This window comes from Solanum verrucosum, unplaced genomic scaffold (genome assembly GCF_900185275.1).
Source record: "Solanum verrucosum unplaced genomic scaffold, falcon-dt-bn FXZP01000125.1, whole genome shotgun sequence".
In the NCBI taxonomy this organism is placed as follows: Eukaryota; Viridiplantae; Streptophyta; class Magnoliopsida; order Solanales; family Solanaceae; genus Solanum; species Solanum verrucosum.
Window position 1 is genome coordinate 1,779,438 of NW_026019923.1, and position 18,994 is coordinate 1,798,431.

Sequence of the window (18,994 nt, forward strand, 5' to 3'; positions counted from 1 at the left end):
AAAAATCACGTTCTTCATTACAAGCTTTTACAATACTTTTTGTTAATCTGTTCCAAGAAAATGTCATACGTTCATATTTAGAAACAATTAATATTAGACTTTAAACTTCTCACTTACCCTTGTGATTTATAGCAAGCTCAAGTTTCAAAACTCTTCATTTCTTTATTAAACTCTCTGCTCAATCAAACACCGGCACATATGTAGTTAAAATAACACAAGAACAGGGGTGCTTCAAATATAGCACTGACATAAATAATATCAGAACCTTTACATTATCAATGACCGATAAGCCAAGTATATTTTCTTCAACTTCTGCAGATGAGATTCTATGCAACAAAACTGGACCAAAGATGACATAGTAACATTTACATGGACACGGGGATATACCTCCGGCAAAAAATGGCAATGACTATCCTCCACGAAACCAATGTTTTTAGGTAGTATATGCCCCATAACAGAACCCCAACCAAAACTTTCTAGGACAACAACAACATACCCAGTGAAATCCCACAAGTGGGGTCTGGGAAGAATAGAGTGTACGCAGACTTACCCCCGACCTTGTAGACGTAGAGAGGTTTCCAAAGGACCAAAACTTTCTGAGAGCAGTGGAAAAAAATAGAAACAGATGACTTACTGATACTTTGACACCCCTTTTCTTCTACCTGCTTTCAGATCACTTGGGGCAATCGATACAGAATCTACACAGAGTCCACCTTTTGAATGTGTGCAATCGATCTGTTTCATTGAAAATCTAACTTCAGTAGCAGGGTCGGACTTACTCACTATAAATTCACCCACCTTGTACTCTATCCAGTCGCCACGCTTTAGATTCGCATTTGCATCATCTTGATCGCTATCATCTAGGGAGTACTCACTCACTGCATGTTGCCCATCAGATGTAAACAGTTCATATCGAACTGGCCCTAAATCCCATCCATGAGTATGCTCAAAGTTGCAAACACGTCGACCAAGTCTCTTGTAAAATTTCCCAAGGCGGACCCTAAATGTTAGTGTGTATATATCTGGAGGAAATGGGAACTTCACTGACCCGCTTACTTCAAACCACCATACTTGCTGGCAATACGCCACAACATGGAACCTATGGCAGCAGAAATATTAGAAGTCAAAGTCTTAGACATCCTGAATAATATATTCTTGGCTACTTTATTTGAGAAAAAAGCAAATGCACGCTAGCAGTTTCCTAACAGCGCATTATATGTGGACATACAAGAGGTAGTCTAACAAAAGTGAACTAAAAGGAAAAAGGAGGAAAAGCACAGGTCTTTAAATAGTCAGTATTGTCCAATGACTAAGAAGAATAAAAGACAAACTGGCCCTCTTTTACATCCCAATAAGCTAAAGACGGTTAACCAACAGAACAAAGCTTGAAGCCCATGAGTTATCAGATATTCCAAAGAAAAGGTTTAATCTAACCCATTGTCCTTGTGCAGTAATTAGTTGCCTGATAGGATAGATAGCACCATAGCGATAAACACGGCGAGTAATTTTGCAATTTTTATTAACAGATATAGAATAGTGAAGCCTAAATCAATTAAATTTATTAGCAAGAAATCCCAAGGAAATATGTGTTCTTACTTCTGAAACAAATAATCTGGTCTTATACACTATATAGAGTAAGTTTACTGGCCAAGTGGCCGAGTCAGAGAGAAAGAACCACCCGTTCCAATACCATAACCATTATTATCATCATAAATAACCAAGTAGTAACTTTTGCATTAAGCAAGAGAGTAAATTTTGAACTTTTGACCAAAATCCTAATTAGAAATTGGCTACAATAAACTAATAAGTCCTCTATATATCTTCTTCCTCATGCACAAATAGGAATTTAGAACTTGTACTGTCCAGCAAAGGCACACCGACCAAGACAAACTATCCACAAATTTATCCAAATCTTATTACCCCATATTATCAACTGAAAAGTTCATGTGCTATAGTACAGGATTCAAGGCCTCTTCAAAGAGTGAGGAAGAAAAGTGTAACAAGAGGAGGACCCTTGTTACTAGACTGTTGAAAATGGAATAAGAGAATAGAGAAAGGAAGAAGAGAGTAGAGGAAGATAAGATATTTTGATAATTTTCTACCTTTCTCATTGATAGTACTACGGATATAAGTAATTGACAGATACAATCATAAGACGACACCTGTCTACTTCCAAAACAGAATTTAGGACTGAAAAGAAATTACTAAGTGTAACTAATTAAAACTCGAGGGACTAAAACAATTTATTGAAAACTTAAATAAACTAAGTCACAAATAGACATTTGTGACACCCCATCCTCCTTGAAATCAGTCTTGCCTTCAAGAATCTTCAAACGTAGGAAATTGTGACCTGATAAACTGATAATCTTCCCAAGTGGCTTCTTCCGGCAACAGGTTGGCCCATTGCACTAAAATTTGAGTAGAAGCTATGTTTCCCTTCTTGACCATTCTTCTGTCTAGAATAGCAACTGGCTCAACTAAAGGCTGGCCTCCTGGAGAGCAAATGGGAGGGTCTGTAGCCGGAACTACATGTTTACCCATTTTTTTCTTGAGTTGGGAAATATGGAAGACTGGATGTATTTTAGCCGTGGAAGGTAAAGCTAGCTTGTAAGCTACTGGTCCAATCTTCTGGATCACTTGATAAGGACCATAAAATTTAGATGCTAGTTTCAAACTCCTCCTCACAGCTATAGATGTCTGTCTATATGGTTGTAGCTTTAGGAATACCCAGTCACCTACTTCAAACTCTCTTTCAGTCCTCTTTTTGTCAGCATACATCTTCATTCTGTTTTGAGCCTTTGCTAGATTTTCTTTTAATGCCTTAGCCATGATCTGTCTTTCTCTGTAGTACTGGTCAACGACATCAACACTTGATTGTGCAATTAACTCGAAAGACAACTGTGGTGGTTCATAACCATATAACACTTTAAAAGGAGCCATTTTGAGGGACGAATGGTAGTTGCTGTTGTACCAGAATTCTGCTAGAGATAGCCATTTGTTCCAATCATTAGGCTTGTGTCCTGTCATACATCTCAGATAGTTCTCCAAACACCTATTCAGCCTTTCAGTTTGTCCATCAGTTTGTGGATGATAGGCAGAACTGTAAAGTAATTGCACCTGCAGGAGTTTGAACAGTCCCTTCCAGAAATTACTTAAGAACACTTTATCTCTATCAGTGACTATACTTTTAGGCAACCCATGCAGCTTGTAAATATTATCCAAGAATATTCTAGCTACTTGGGAAGCAGTAAAAGGATGAGATAGTGCAATGAAGTGCGCATATTTGCTATACCTGTCTACTACCACTAAAATTGTATCCTTTCCCTCTGATTTTGGCAGACCTTCTATGAAATCCATGGAGATGTGTTCCCATACTCTATCAGGTACAGGTAGTGGTTGAAGTAAGCCAGGATAGGCAACTTGTTCATTCTTGCATCTTTGGCAGATGTCACATTCTTGGACTAAAACTTTTACTTGATCAATCATGGCAGGCCAATAGAACACAGCTTTCAACCTCTGATATGTAGCCCACACTCCAGAATGACCTCCAAGCCCAGAATTGTGAATTGTGGAAATAAGTTGTTGTCTCAACTGCCCATGCTTTCCTACCCAAGCCTTCCCCTTGTACCTCAACACCCCTTGTTGTAAGGAGATGTCCATCGTGGGATCAGGACTGCTGCTGAGAAGTGTAATAGCTTGTAACACCTCTTGGTCTCCTTTATAACTTTCAAGAATTTCTTCAATCCACTTGGGCTGTAACTGTGTGATCAGCATACATTGTTGAGTATCAGTTCTCAACTGATGTTCTTGCTTCCTGGACAGTGCATCAGCTACAAGATTTTCTACCCCTTTCTTGTAATGAATTTCAAAGCTTAACCCCATCAGTTTAGTTAAACCTTTGTGCTGTAATGAGGTAGTGATCTTTTGTTCCTGCAAGAACTTCAAACTAAAATGATCAGTTTTAATTATGAAGTGTTGAGGATGAAGATAATGTCTCCACTTGTCCACAGCATGAAGGAGAGCAATTAACTCTTTCTCATATGTAGACAACCCCTGGTGTCTGTTACTTAATGCTTGGCTCATGAATGCAATTGGTCTCTTGTTCTGCATTAACACAGCTCCTATTCCAGTGTTGCATGCATCTACTTCTAAAACAAAAGTCTTAGAGAAATCAGGTAGTGCCAACACAGGAGCACTAGTCATAACAACTTTCAACTGATCAAAGGCTTTTGCAGCTTCTGAGGTCCATTGAAATTCTCCCTTTTTCAGTAGGTTGGTTAAAGGCTTGCTTACTTAGGCGTATCCCTGTGTAAACTTCCTGTAGTACCCTGTCAACCCTAGGAAACCCCTTAATTCCTTCACTGTTTTGGGATATGGCCATTCCACCATAGCAGTGACCTTAGACTGATCTGTGCTCACTCCATAACCTGTGATAATGTGGCCCAAGTATTCAATTTGTGGTTGTCCAAACTCACACTTGCTTAGTTTGGCAAACAACTTGTTGTTTTTCAGCAACTTTAACACCACTTCTAGGTGTTTAATATGATCCTCCATATTTTTACTGTATATTAGTATATCATCAAAGAATACTAATATGAACTTCCTTAAGTGATCCTTAAAAACAGCATTCATGAGGGATTGAAATGTGGCTGGAGCATTAGTCAACCCAAAAGGCATGACTCTGAACTCCCATAAACCATGATGAGTTCTAAATGCAGTCTTATACTCTTCCCCTGTTTTCATTCTCACCTGATGATAGCCAGCTCTCAAATCCACTTTAGAAAAAACATTAGCCCCAAACAACTCATCCAGCAAGTCATCGATCATAGGAATTGGATATTTGTTTTTAACTGTTAGACTGTTTAGTCTCCTATAATCAATGCACAATCTCCATGTCGAGTCCTTTTTCTTCACTAACAATACTGGGGAAGCAAATGAAGATTGACTAGGAACCACAGTAGTTGCTTTAAGCATGTCATTGATAATGGATTCAATGGCATTCTTTTGGTCAAAGGAGTACCTGTAGGGTCTTAGATTGAAGGGCTGAGCTCCAGGGATCAAATTGATGACATGATCAGAACTCCTTTCAGGTGGCAATTCACTTGGTTCCTGAAATATGACAGCATGAGTCTTCAACAACATGGCTATGCCAGGGTGTACTTCTTCCCTCTTTGGCATAACTACTCCAGCATTAACCATTGACAATTCAGCAACCACCTCACAGGTTCCACATTGCAGCATCCTCCTCAATGCTTCAGTATCAACCGTGGTTACTTCAGATTCTTCTGTAATTCCATATAGAGTGACCATTCTTCTATCACACATGAAGCTCAAACTGTGCGGCCTAGTATGTAGAATGACTGGAGCCACCATATCAATCCAGTCCATACCAAGGATCATATCATATCCTCCCACTTTCATTAGTCTCAGTTTAAAATTAAATTGTTCATTCTGCATTTTCCATCCAAAAGAAGGGCACTCCAGTTGACAACTCATTTGTTGCCCATTTGCAACTGTCACTCTTATAGGTCGTTGCATTGGTTGAACTGGCAACCTCAACAGTTTGATAATGTGAGGATCAATAAAAGAATGAGTGGATCCACTGTCAATGAGGATTGTCATAGGTAATTTTCCAGCATAGCCTATAATTTTAATGGTAGAGATTCTGCCACTTGTGGTACTCAGCCCCAACAAAGCATTTAGAGAAACCTCAGCTTGTTCCTCCACTTCTTCTTCCAGGGTCTCAGGTACATCCACAAATTCCTCTGGTTGTTCTCCTTCAGGTTCCGCCTCTACCCCTTCTATAGCATGTAAACCCCTCTGTTTGCATTGATGTCCAGGTATTTTCCTTACACCTGTAGCACAGACCCTGTTCTCTCAATGCTTCCAAATTCGGTGGTAGGGTATTTGGTTTGAATGGAGCTCGAGTTTGCAACGACTTCTGATTAGGATAAGTAATCTTCAGAGGTTGCTGAGGAGTAACATTAGGTTTACTGTTTGTGACTTGTGGATTTCGGGGGTATGTAATGGCTAAAGGTCGTGTAGTAGTGGTTTGAGGAGGTCTGGTCGACACAAAGGGAATGAGAGCCTTGAAGGATTCTTCATACAGTTTGGCCACTTCATAGGCATCCAACACTGTCGAAGGATTTGCAAGCTTTACTAGAGGCTTAAGCTCAGATCTAAGACCACTGATGAAGCTTCCGACATAATGAGTCTCATTCAGCAAGGGATTAATGATGGTCATATAACTTGCAAGTTCCTCAAATTTATCCTGGTATTGATCCACAGTTCCAACTTGCATGAGTTTATTAAACTCATCAATGATGTCTTGAGGTCTAATGTTGCCAAATCTCCTACAGACTTCAGTGCAGAACCTCTGCCAAGTCATTCTTCCCCTATGGTTCATCACACAACTATCAAACCATATATCTACCCTTTCCCCTAAATGTACTGAAGCATAACTGAGTTTATCCTGCTCAGGTATGTTATACAATTCGAAGAACTTCTCACATTTCCTCAACCAGCTCCTTGGGTTTTCTCCTTCAAACTCTGGGAAATTTATCTTTGGTTTCAGGGTTCTTTGATTGTTGGTAGGTTCAGGGATATGAACAACGGGTGTGGGTAGTAATGGGGAAGTTGTGGAATGAGCTGGGTTCCTAAATATTGGTGGGCTTGAGAAGATAGGGGCAGGTGGAAAAGTGAATCCACGACCCACTTCAAACGTAGATGGAGTAAATTCGGTCTGGGACCTTACCATCGGGGATTTCGTGTTAGAGGTCTGACCGACTTCCCATCGGTGCAAAGTTCCTTCCGGTGTTGTATTTGGAGTCTACCTCGGAGAAGGGGTTTTTGCTGGTAGCTCCAAACTCGAAATAATGAGCTCTAATTTCTTGTTAGTCTCCTGCATCTCAGAAAGCTGGCTCTGGAATTGTCCCTGAGTTGATTCCATAGTTTCAAATCGTTTGTTCGCATCTCCTACAAAAACAGAGAGCTGGTCTCGAACTGCTCTTACGTCGTCTTGTAGGCTTTGAAATTCCGGTGAAGAAGCCATCGACGGCAGCAGAGGAACCTGCTGCTCTGATACCATTTGTAACAAGAGGAGGACCCTTGTTACTAGACTGTTGAAAATGGAATAAGAGAATAGAGAAAGGAAGAAGAGAGTAGAGGAAGATAAGATATTTTGATAATTTTCTACCTTTCTCATTGATAGTACTACGGATATAAGTAATTGACAGATACAATCATAAGACGACACCTGTCTACTTCCAAAACAGAATTTAGGACTGAAAAGAAATTACTAAGTGTAACTAATTAAAACTCGAGGGACTAAAACAATTTATTGAAAACTTAAATAAACTAAGTCACAAATAGACATTTGTGACAAAAAGCATTGTTTTGTAGTCTTCTATTCTACTCTCAACAAGTGGTGGACACGATGCGGGAAGAGAGGATGAGATGGTTTGTGCATGTAAAGTGGAGGAGCATAGATGCCCCAGTAGAAGGTGTCGGAGGTTGGTAGTGGTAAGTATAAGGAGAAGCAGAGGCACATAGGGGAAGAATTGGGGAGAGGTGATTAGACATGTCATGAGCTCACCAAGGACATGACCTAGAAAGGAAAGCATGGAGATCGAGGAGTAGGGAGTAGGTAGCCGAGCGATTTCTCCCTTTCCTGTGGGAGAGCGTGATTCTAGCTTAGAGCACCTTGTCTACTTAAAGGTATCATTATTGTTATCCTACGATTATCTTATTCTTCAATTGTATTACTACTGTTGTTCCTTTTACTTGGGTTATCTTAACTATTTTTAATGTATGTACTTTTATTTTCTACATTATTTATTTATCTTCAATTGTATTACTAGATTTTACTCTTGTATTTGTCAAACTTGTTTTTGAAAACGCTTTTCTTGAGTCGAAGGTCTATCGGAAATCACCTCTCTACCTCACAGAAAGTAGGGGTAAGGTCTACATACACCTCACCCTCCCCCAGACCCCACTTGTGGGATCACACTGGGTATGTTGTTGTATGTGCATATTCTATTTCCATTGAGAACAAATCTCAAGAATAGCTTCTATGTTTTCCATCTCCAGGATCTTGATTTCAAGAGTTTCGTTCACATTGTAGAGGGAAATATTGAAAAAGTGTGTGCTGAGGATTGCCTTGTCTTCCAAAGATAGTCTTTATGGGATTGGAATTGCCTGCTGCTCCTCTTCTTAGTTGTTTCTCCATACCCATACTGTCTAAAAACTCTAGCTATTCTTAAGCGAACATAAGCTTCTCACCCTACATCAAACGTAAGTTTCTCACCCTACATGACTGAATGTATGAAGTTCAGGCATATGGCAAGCCAAACTTCAGTTGTTTTTTCTGAAGTTCAAACAAACATGTCTGAAGTTTGCTTGCACAAGCAACATGCCAAACTTCAGAAAAAAATTATAACTTTGGTGACGGATTTTCACAACTTCAGTCGTGTATGTCTGAAGTTCATTCAGAAGAGAATAAGCTTACAAAACTTTGTAAACCTAGGCTATATACCTTAAATAGAGGACTCAAAATCAGCTATATGTGCACTTGCCCCACCAACAGATCACAGATTGGTCTCAAGGCCAAGCTATCAAAGCTCTTCTTTCAAGCCTTAACACCCAAATTCCATTCCCGTTGCAACCCATTGTCGCCAGACTCCCATATTATCCGATATTCCATTATGGTGTTTTATTTCCAAATTTGAATGTTCTCAGTTAAAAGTTTCAAACTATTTATGATATTAAATGATTGTTGTAGGTTTGATTTTTTTTCATTAACTTTTTGTTCAGGAAGATATAAATTCGCAAAGAAAGATGACAAATGTCCAAGTCAATGTTAGGTTGATCAATCACAGAAGCCAAAATCCTCTAAGAAATTACAAATAATCATAACCCCTATTAGTCAACTTCCTTTGCAGCACAAAAATTGTATGATTAGAGTAAAAGGAAGACTTGGATTAGAAATTAGCCGGTATAGCATACCTCAGTTAATATGCCTTCTGGGGTTCATAATTAGGAAGAACCCAAATTTCTAATCTGTTTCAAATAATGCTACATCAAATCATTCCCTTAATTTAGGGAAATGAGTTATCAATTTGTGTTTGTTCAATTATGAAATCATGTTGATTTGTGTTGTTTTACCCAAAAAATTAACTATTTCAAATCTTGCCTAATTCGTTTTCATTTTACCATCCAAGATAGATAAGGGAACTGCAATATGGGTATCCGTACTATCCGTCACTCTACCTGTTTCTTACCCGTTATAAAGTATGGGCAGGTCGGACATTTTATCCATTTTTCTCTAATCCTTTTTCAACCTGCCCATATCTGATCCAACCCGCCCATTTGTGGGAACTAGCAATGATTACCCTCATTGTAAAGAAACTATAGTCAAAGTTACCAGTTCCAAGAAAAAAAAAACTAGAGGTTATTAATCTCAGGCACTGTCTTCACCATATACTAGCAATGAGATCAGAAAAGTTCGACCCAAAGTCGAAACAACCTGTCTGAGGTTCACAAGAGAAAAGAAGATAAACTGAAAGCTAATGCCAAATCGGTACTCTAATCAAGTGATCTTATTAATCAGTTAAGACATTTATTGCATATAGTTAAACATACTAATCTAACCTTGACTCTTCAGTAGGAAACCAGCTCCAATGTCTTCTGTCTTCACCACTAGTTATCAACATTGCTTTCGTGGAGATAGACATGCAAATCCTTCCACTAATTCTATCCAACCAAACTTCCTGCAATTTCTCCCCATCGAAAGAAAAGTATACATTAGCAAAACAAAGCATCACCTTATACTTTATCTGCACAATTTTTAGCCAGAAAGCAAAAAAGATCCCCACAAACTTCTCATCCTTTCCCCACTAACCAGGTGCCCAGGAAGTCATCTTTTTTGTTTAGTCCGCAATTAAAAAAAAAGGAAGTGGACTCTTTCCCAATGAAGTTCACATTATCACTATTTGGAAAGTGAAACAGTTTCCTCTTGACTATGTTTTCTTCATAAACATTTTTTTGAGCCTATCTGAAACAACCTCTTTACCTCCCAAGGCAGGGGAATAAGTTTTGCGTACACTCTATCCTCCTCATATCACAAGTGGGATAACGCTGGGTATGTTGTTGTTTAACTATAAAAACTTCATAATTCATTATACTTCTTATGTAGTTTCTAAATATGTACTCCATCTGTTTCAATTTGTTTGCCTGATAGTGACTTGACACGAAGTTTAAGAAAGTAAAAAGAACTTTTTGAATCTTATGTTCTTAAACTAAAATGCTTTTTAATCTTGTTTTTAAACATGTCATGTGGAGAGTTGGAATTAAGGATTTGTTAAAAAAGGAAAGAGACGTTCTTTTTGGAACAGAATAAAAAGAAAAGTAAGACAAGCAAATTGAATAAGTTGACTCTCATACTCTTGAACACTATTCTTTTTGGAATGAAGAGACTTCTAGTTCTAACATAAGTAAATTTAGCACTTTGAAAACTCCCATCTCAACATGAAGCTCTATTTGATTCCGACTTAAATTCAACTCAAAAATGCATTTCTTCATCGAAACATAGAGAATATTATCCCAAATAGCAATTCTGATCCAGAAGCTCAAACAATGAAAATATCAGATAAACCCCAAGAATCAATACATACCTTATTGCCGTCATCAAATGGAACAGGACGAGATAAGAAAGCAAAGATGTCTTTTTTGGAAAGACCTTCGTATATTCTCTGAGGCAAAACGTCGAGCAGGTGGTGGTAATTAGACGGAAGCTTAGAATCCCAAACGGAGTCAGAAGATGCAGCTCCACGAAAGGCGTGGTTAATTCTAGCAAGATTACAGATTTCCGGTGGGGTAAGGTACATAAACACACATGCTACACAATTTTCCGGTATATCGCCGAGACCTGGTCTACCGTTGGCCGTCGATTCGTTCTCCGTTAGGCTGGACAATGATGCGCCCATGCGAAAATTACCTTTTAAGTCCTTCCGATTTTTGGTGTTGTTGTAGAAGAGAAGAAGGGTAATTTGGTCAATTCAAAGATGTCGTCGCCGGCGCCGGTGACTGGAGAAATGGAGTGTTTGGGCAGATATTAATAGGGGGAAGTGAGAAAGAAATTTCTAAAGATCCTTTTTCTTATTTTTTTATTTGATAATTTGTAAAGTTGCCTTTTGTAATGTAACAATTTTTATTTTTATTTTATTTTTAAAAAACATATGTACTCTAATGTTTCATCAATTCAATTTGATTTTAAAGTTTATTAGTTTAATTTATTGATTATTAATTTTTACATATGTTAAATTGTTATAGAATTATTATTGATAAATCGTTATCGATTCAGTTATCGATTTAACAGTTAAGATTTTATTCAACTTTTTTTTAATCGAAAAATCACGTAGAAACAAGGTGACAAATCAAGATGAATCATGCACATTGGTTGACAAATTGCATTTTGTTTAGAAACAAACACTACATCTTATATACCAAGAGTTTGAGACATATAGAAGTAAGAGTTTAAACTAAATACTAAGTTAAGATCTCTATATATATTCGAATGATTTATATAAATATAATCTATTAATTTACTATCGGGTTATCAGTTAATTTGTTAAGAGAAAATTTTAAATCCTTAAGAACTGATAATTTGATATAAAAAAAATTGTTACCAAAATTACTAAATTAAATAACTTTTCTTTTATTCAGATTATTAGTTTCTATTCAATTTTGAACAACTCTAATCATGGATATTTAGCTAAGCTTATAAGCTCAAAAAGCTTTTTAGTTTATATGTGTACTTGATAAACACTAGTAAAATATTTGTAAGTCAATTAGTTTATAAGTTACCCTAGGTGGCCCATCTGGGCTTGGGACTTCCATGTTGGAGGTCTAAGTTCAAAACTCATTGCCAGCAAAAGTAAGGAATTTGCCTTCAGGATCGAGCTCGTCGCACCGAGCTTGCCTAGTGAGGGTTACCTCTCTTGTGTGGTTTGCGGGCTATAGCATATGAACGGGGGTTTTATCATGTACGCACCCAAAGGGTAGCGGCTGTGGATTTCTCTTGTCATCAAAGAAAAATTAATTAAAAGTTATAAGTGATTGGTTATTTGTAATTTATCGTTTTTCAGTTTATGAGCATTTTTCAAATTCTCAATATATATATATATATATATATATATTATTTTTTCAAATTCTCAAAATATATTTTTCAAAATAAAATTCATGTTCCCTCCGTTTCAATTTGTTTGTCTTACTTTTATTTAGTCCATTTAATAAAAATGTCTCTTTCTTTTTGGACGATTCTTTAATTCAAACTTTTCAAGTGTAATGTTTCAGAGCACAAAATTTAAAAATATTTTAATATATTTTACATATATTTAGCTTTAAATTACACGATTTAAAAATCTTCTTTTTACGATCTAAAATCTCGCTTCAAAATGAAGGGAGTATAGCTTCATTTTCACTCTATATATGTTTCCTCCTTTTCATTACAATGATACTTTTAAATTTAGGCATTTAGCAAAAAAATTAAAGGTATTTTAATCATTCTAATAAAAGTTACTCTAGGTAATTATTTTTTAATAATTTTAATACTTCTATTCAAATATATAACTATATATTTATATTTAAAAAATAAATTTCTAATCCAAACAAACACTAGTTTTCTTTTTAGATTTTTATATTTAGCAGAGTAAGACCAATAGCCAAAATTGGTCATTGCTTACACTTTAAAGGAATTTATTATTATTTTATAGTTGGCTTGCTTTGACCATTGTGAACATTATTACCTTGATTAAATTGTTTGAAGAATATCTTCAAAATTATGAGCCAGAATTTATATATATGCTACATTACATATAGGTCATCGACGGGATGTTAACGTTATTTAACAACTCTCTTTTAATATCTGATAGTAATAATGTAATTTTATTTCTTAACTAAATTTACCAAACAAACGTTATATTCAGTCATGACTTCGATCTTGGTCATTCAACTCCTTCATAGGCATGACTTCGATAATATTGATGTTTTCAAAACTCCTTATTTATTAATGGCTAAAGTACAATTATAGCTCAATTCTATAATTAAAACTCAAATTTGAGACCTTTAATTAAGAACGAAGAAATAACTTTTGGTGCTTGGGCATATCTACTTTGTATTACATGCATTTTAACGAGTTAGTGTGAAGTGATAAAACAAGAAAACTACACTAACTTTATTTGGTTAAGAAAAAAAAAACATTTAGGTAGATATTAATATATATTCACAATATCTTACTGAAATGAATGACCAATTAATATTCGTACAATGTTACTCTCTCAGTCTCTAATTGCTTGTTCACTTTTAAATTAACACATATATTAAGAAAACAATAATAAACATATTGAGTTTACAACCCTTATTAATTATGAAGTTGATGAATAAAAAATTTATGATTTCAAGAAATTCTACCTTTTTCATAATTAATTAATTGAGAATATAATTGGTAAAAAAAATATTCTTTCTAAATTAGCCAAAATGAACAAGTAAAAAAAAAAAAGACAAATAATTAGAGACTCTTAATTACCCAATTTAGTCTTTATAGTACAAGTTATTTTCACAAAGATACGTAAAATTTTGTAATGCATCGATAACTGACCCTTTTCATAAATATGTTTTCTTTTCACTAGACATGACATATTGTTTATTTGATTTTATTGGTATCAAATATTTTCAATGATTTCTATTAGACTTTATTGAGAATTTTTAACTAGTACGATAATTTGTTGGCCGTGCAAATAAAATTTTACAATGAAAAATAAAAAGATGAAGATAATTCAAAAATGCTTTTAGAGCTTAAAAAGATTTGTCGTTTCTATGTTATCTCACCTTAATTATTCAATTATTTCAAAAATACACTTGAGGTAATCTCATTTACACTATATTAAAAATATATCGATGTCTTAAGCTAATATTTTGGGAGGCGCATGAAATTATGGGTTGCATTATCTTATTCTTCAATTTTTATTTATTTATTTATTATTATTATTATTATTTCACTTCAGTTATTTTTACAATATTTACTTCGATCGGTGGTATTTTTATAAAATACTATTATAACTTTTGCTCTTCCATTTCTTTCAAAGCATGCTCTGAAAAAATTATCTTCTTGATTAAGCTAACGGTCTAACAAAAACTACCTCTCTAAATTAAACCACAAAAGTAAAGGGCAAGATATGTACGTGCATCCAATTTTTTCAGATCTCACATCTAAAACTATACTAAATATATTATTATTGTATATTTGTATTAAAAAGCCTCTAGTTAATATATCAGTGTGCAAATAAAAATTTTCATTAAAGAATGTTTTTTAAAAAGTTAAAAATAATCTAAGAATACTCTTAACGTTGTAAAAAAGAAAATTTCTAAACAAATCATTCTATCTTTGACAAAACAAAGGAAGTTAAACGAACGATATTACACTATATTAAGAGTGTCGGTAATGCCTTGACTCTTTAGCAACATTTTGGGCTCCATACTAATGTCCAAATAGAGAAGAATATATTCCTCTTTCGTACAAATTAATCATTTTGGTTAATTGATTATAATTTCATGACGTTGATTTTTATTTTTTAGTGATTGATCCGATATTTTTTAAGATTGAATTTTTTCACTTTTAACAATTTGATATAAATGTTTTGGTGGATAAGTTTTTACGAAGAAAAATATCTAAACTTAAACTTGTTATAATTAAGGTTATGGTATGGTAAATATTGAACTTGAAATTTTTGATACCATAATTTCAGTATTATGATATTTGATATGATGTGTAATATACATTTAAAAATATTTAGTATTTGATATTTATAAGAGCAAATATTGAAAATACCAATTAAAGTACCGAAATATATATTCATATTATCATATATACAATTTATATTTTATCATTAATTATATACTGACATAATTAGTATAAAACTAATTAGGTAGCCATTGAAATTTTCTTTTTGTGTAATTGATTAATGAAGAGAATTGCTTGTACTTTTTATAAAATTTTCAACATGTTAGATGTGTAAGTGAAGTTGAACAAACTATGATTACTAATCGTATCGAAAAATATCAAAACTCAGACTTAAAAGAGAAAATGGTCAAATGCCCCCTTAAGCTATGATCGGATTCTCAACTACACACTTATTCTTCACGGGAGTCCTATCACCCCCCTATACTTTTTAAAATTGAAATTTTTAACCCCCTAAATGCCTACATGGCAAAGTGGGTGTATTGCACTTTCCTTGAGTGAGTGAAGATAAAAAAAAAAAATATTAAAATTTTGCTTTTAATATTTTTTCATAAATATATGCATTTTAATTTATTTTTTCTTATTTGTTTCTACTTTTAATTTGGCTTCTTTTCCATAGCAACTTAGTAGAGCATCAATGGCCGTCACCAAATTACACCACCTCTCACCATTTTGAAACCACAATCATTATTACATTAATCAATATACCACAAAGCGTAGATAATAATTCCATCCCTTTTCTCCACAATCAGAAACTACGGGCTCAAAATCTTTAAAAGCAAACAAATTTAAGCTTAATACAGTGACACTCAACTGATTTTCTTGAATTAAACATTCAATACAAGGACAATTTTTGATCCTATATTCAATACCCAAAAGACCCACGAAAATTTTTATATGCACTTGCAATTTTTGGGATTTGAATTTTCTTCGGTTCGAAGCTAGTTTCGATCGATGGCGGTTTAAATAATTTTCTATAAGTTTGACAATCAATTCAACGGATAAATTTTATTTCAGCTTCAAATAATACTCCTCAACTGATTTAGCAACTTGTAATTTTCTTGCAAATCTGAAAAAATGCAGTTCATGTTCTTCATCTTCTTTATATGATTGCTACAAAAAATTGATGCAAAACCACCCTAAATCTTCTCCAAATTGCCTCAAATTTTAGATATAAGCTTCTGTTAACATTTCGACTCTTTTGATTTATTACCCATTCAAAACGGAGCTAGTATGTGGTAAGTCAAAATTAGAACTCAAGCTTATAAACTAACTTTAATGGTGGTTTCAAGTTGTGCTTCAAAGTTGCAACCTTTAGCTTCGATTATCAGCCATACGAAATTCTTCAAACCATCAACGAACTCAGTTTCTCCTAATCTAAGAATATAGATTCACAAAATTCATACAAATGCTCGTCGATTTTTATGGAGTTCCGACATTCTTCAAATCCAAAAATTGCAGCTATATATAAACTCAATTAACCCAGTGTTTTCAGCTTCAAACAATTAGCAATCAACATTATAATAAGAAAGTTTCAATAAATGAAGATCCAAGACACAAATCTACAAATTTCAACCTTTTGACCTTCAACATATTTTTTAGAACAATAAATTAAAAAGAGAAAAAATAAAATAAAAAGTTTTAAATAAAATTTCCAGCTGTCAAACGCGTGCACATCACCTGCCAATATAAATGTGGTTGTGACTTTTTTAGGGGGCTAAAAATTTAAATTTTAAAAAGTATAGGGGGTGATAGGACTCCCGTAAAGAATAAGTGTGTAGTTGAGAATTCGATCATAGCTTAAGAGGGCATTTGACCATATTCTCGACTTAAAATGATCAAACTTACTAATTTAATTTGACATAGTATATATGTTTTAAAATGAGAGCTGTCAAACTGAAATTTTTCATCCTAGTTATAATAATGATTATGTATCCGAAATTCGATCTTCAATATGATTTTTGATTGTAGATATTATGATTATCCAGTTTGAAATAATGTGAGATTTGAAAAGAGGAATATATAATTTCTTGGTAAGAATATATATCTACTCTCTTGTTTTTATTTGATAACTATTTTGAGATTTGATTGATCCAAAATTATATTGGGTTATTTTATTTTTTTATTAAAATATATATTTTTTACTAAAAACATTTTATTTCTATTCCTCAAATTCGATATCTATAATAATAATGAAGGATATTAATACAATTCCCACAATATAACTTGTGGTAGTCCTGAGCCATATTTTAGAGGCGCACAAATTCATAATAAGTATATAAATTTTGAATTTTAGCTTAGACGTGATTTCGATCAAATTATTAAGTTCTTTCGAATACCCGCCCAATATATCATTCCGTATATATTGCCTATACTCTTTGTTTGATAGTGAGGAAAACATAATTTATTCGCTTCAGTTTTAATATCTGAACTCATATTGAAGACTTCTAATGAATTGATGTAAAAAGACGATTAAAACAAGAAAACTATGCTTCAAATGGTGGTAACAAGTCATTTAGTTAGATATTCATGATAAGTTATAATGAAATGATGGTACAATATGTTATTTCCCTATCAATATAAGTTCTTTTTATAAAGATACGTTAAATTTTGTTATGCTGCCATACGTGAAATGTAATACATTGATTAAACCCAATGGATAATATATGTATATTATATTATGTTATGATACGTTAATTTAGTTTGATGTTATCTAATTCAATAATAATAATATATCAGTATAATTTCACACGTAATACACCTAACGTCTAATTAATTAAGGATAAGAACTTAAAGTCGAGGAGACGTGCATTTTAATTTGTTTCCATATGCATGCATGGAATAAATAAAAACTTAATAGATGTTTGTGTACGATTTTATTTGTTATTTTCTCATGATAAAGACTATTGTCATGATTATGCTAAATGACCCAAATTAAAAAAAAATCTAGTACTACTTATGTTTTGATCACTAGACATGACAATAGACATATGATGTTTTATCTGAATTTGAAAATATCTCAATACTAGTATGATAAATTATACTCTTGTCTCAATCTTTGTGACGTTTTTCGGATTTTAAAATTCAAATAAGTTTATTATTGATCGTAATTTTTTCATAGATCTTTTAATTATTTTGAATTATCAATTATTGTGACTTATAGTACTTTTTACGTAGTTACAAATATATAAATTTCATTTTTTAAAAATGAGGATTTCACGCGCAAATTTTTGGTCAAACTTAAACTATTTGACTCTCGAAAAATAAAAAAATGTCACTTAAATTGAAATAGAAATAGTAGATCATTCCTTAAATTTCACTTGTCGATCCTTTAAATTTTAATATATTTTATCGTCGTATTTTAGTTAAAGGTATTTTATTTTTAAAAAAAAATTCCATATCGAAAGAGTGGCAAAATCGACAACCGTTATCTACTTAGGACTCATTCTTATCTAATTAGGATTTTATAATTTTCTATTTACTTTTATTTTGTCTATTAACCAGCGATTATGATGTATATATAAATATATTTATTATTGTGTAAATTAAAATAAGACAGATTTTGCGTATTTGTATTTTTCTATTATTACTATTATTTTTTGCTTGCGTCTCTGACAAGATTTGATATTCCTTTTAAAACTTATCCCATGGTAGATAATACAAGATACCTTTAATGTTTTGAGATCTTTTTAAAATAAAATATACAAATAAATATATAATATTACGTTATTTATTACTTATTTTGAAGATTAATGGGGCAAACAAAATAAAACACACGATGAGTCAATTAATTGGGGCGACCAAAATATAAAGCCTATGAAAAAAAACGGGACAAGCTACATAAATCCCACTAGTTTATGTTATAATTACTATGATTCACGATTAGAAAATTACTTTCTATATCATATTTCGGCCTTTAAATACATGTATCAATCCTCGTCAGATACATTATCCGTCAATTTTAAAAGTTGAGATACATGATGTATTAATTTGAACTAAAACGGTGTAACTTATTTTCTTGACTAAGTGAGTAATTAATGATAATTAATAATTTAAACGGATTTACTGCATCACAAATGCTTAATTTAAGTAGGAAATCACTCTTTTAACAATTTTTGAGTATAATTACTCTAACAATTGCTAAAAGAATTTTTTTTTAAAATAATCTAATTTCTTCCATTTCTTTTCCAGCAACAACAA

General features: G+C 33.4%; 2 protein-coding genes across 2 annotated transcripts in view; one reads left to right on the top strand and one right to left on the bottom strand.

The window, feature by feature from the left end:
* Positions 1 to 18,994, top strand: part of LOC125824718 (enolase) — a 233,916-nt gene that overhangs the window by 27,837 nt on the left and 187,085 nt on the right. The gene's annotated exons all lie outside the window — the stretch shown is intronic.
* LOC125824768 (F-box protein PP2-A15-like) lies at positions 233 to 11,125 on the bottom strand. Its single transcript, XM_049504121.1, has 3 exons — positions 10,671 to 11,125; positions 9,649 to 9,767; positions 233 to 1,099 (listed from the first exon to the last, which is right to left on the bottom strand). The coding sequence occupies exons 1-3, from the start codon at positions 10,980 to 10,982 to the stop codon at positions 631 to 633; spliced, it is 900 nt and encodes a 299-aa protein (XP_049360078.1). The 5' UTR covers positions 10,983 to 11,125; the 3' UTR covers positions 233 to 630.

Coding starts and splice junctions, on each gene's coding strand:
- LOC125824768 (XM_049504121.1), bottom strand. CDS start 10,982: ATGGGCGCATCATTGTCCAGCCTAACGGAGAACGAATCGACGGCCAAC. Junction 9,768..10,670: donor CATTTGATGACGGCAATAAG/GTATGTATTGAT, acceptor GAGAAATTGCAG/GAAGTTTGGTTGGATAGAAT. Junction 1,100..9,648: donor TTTCCTACTGAAGAGTCAAG/GTTAGATTAGTA, acceptor CTGCTGCCATAG/GTTCCATGTTGTGGCGTATT.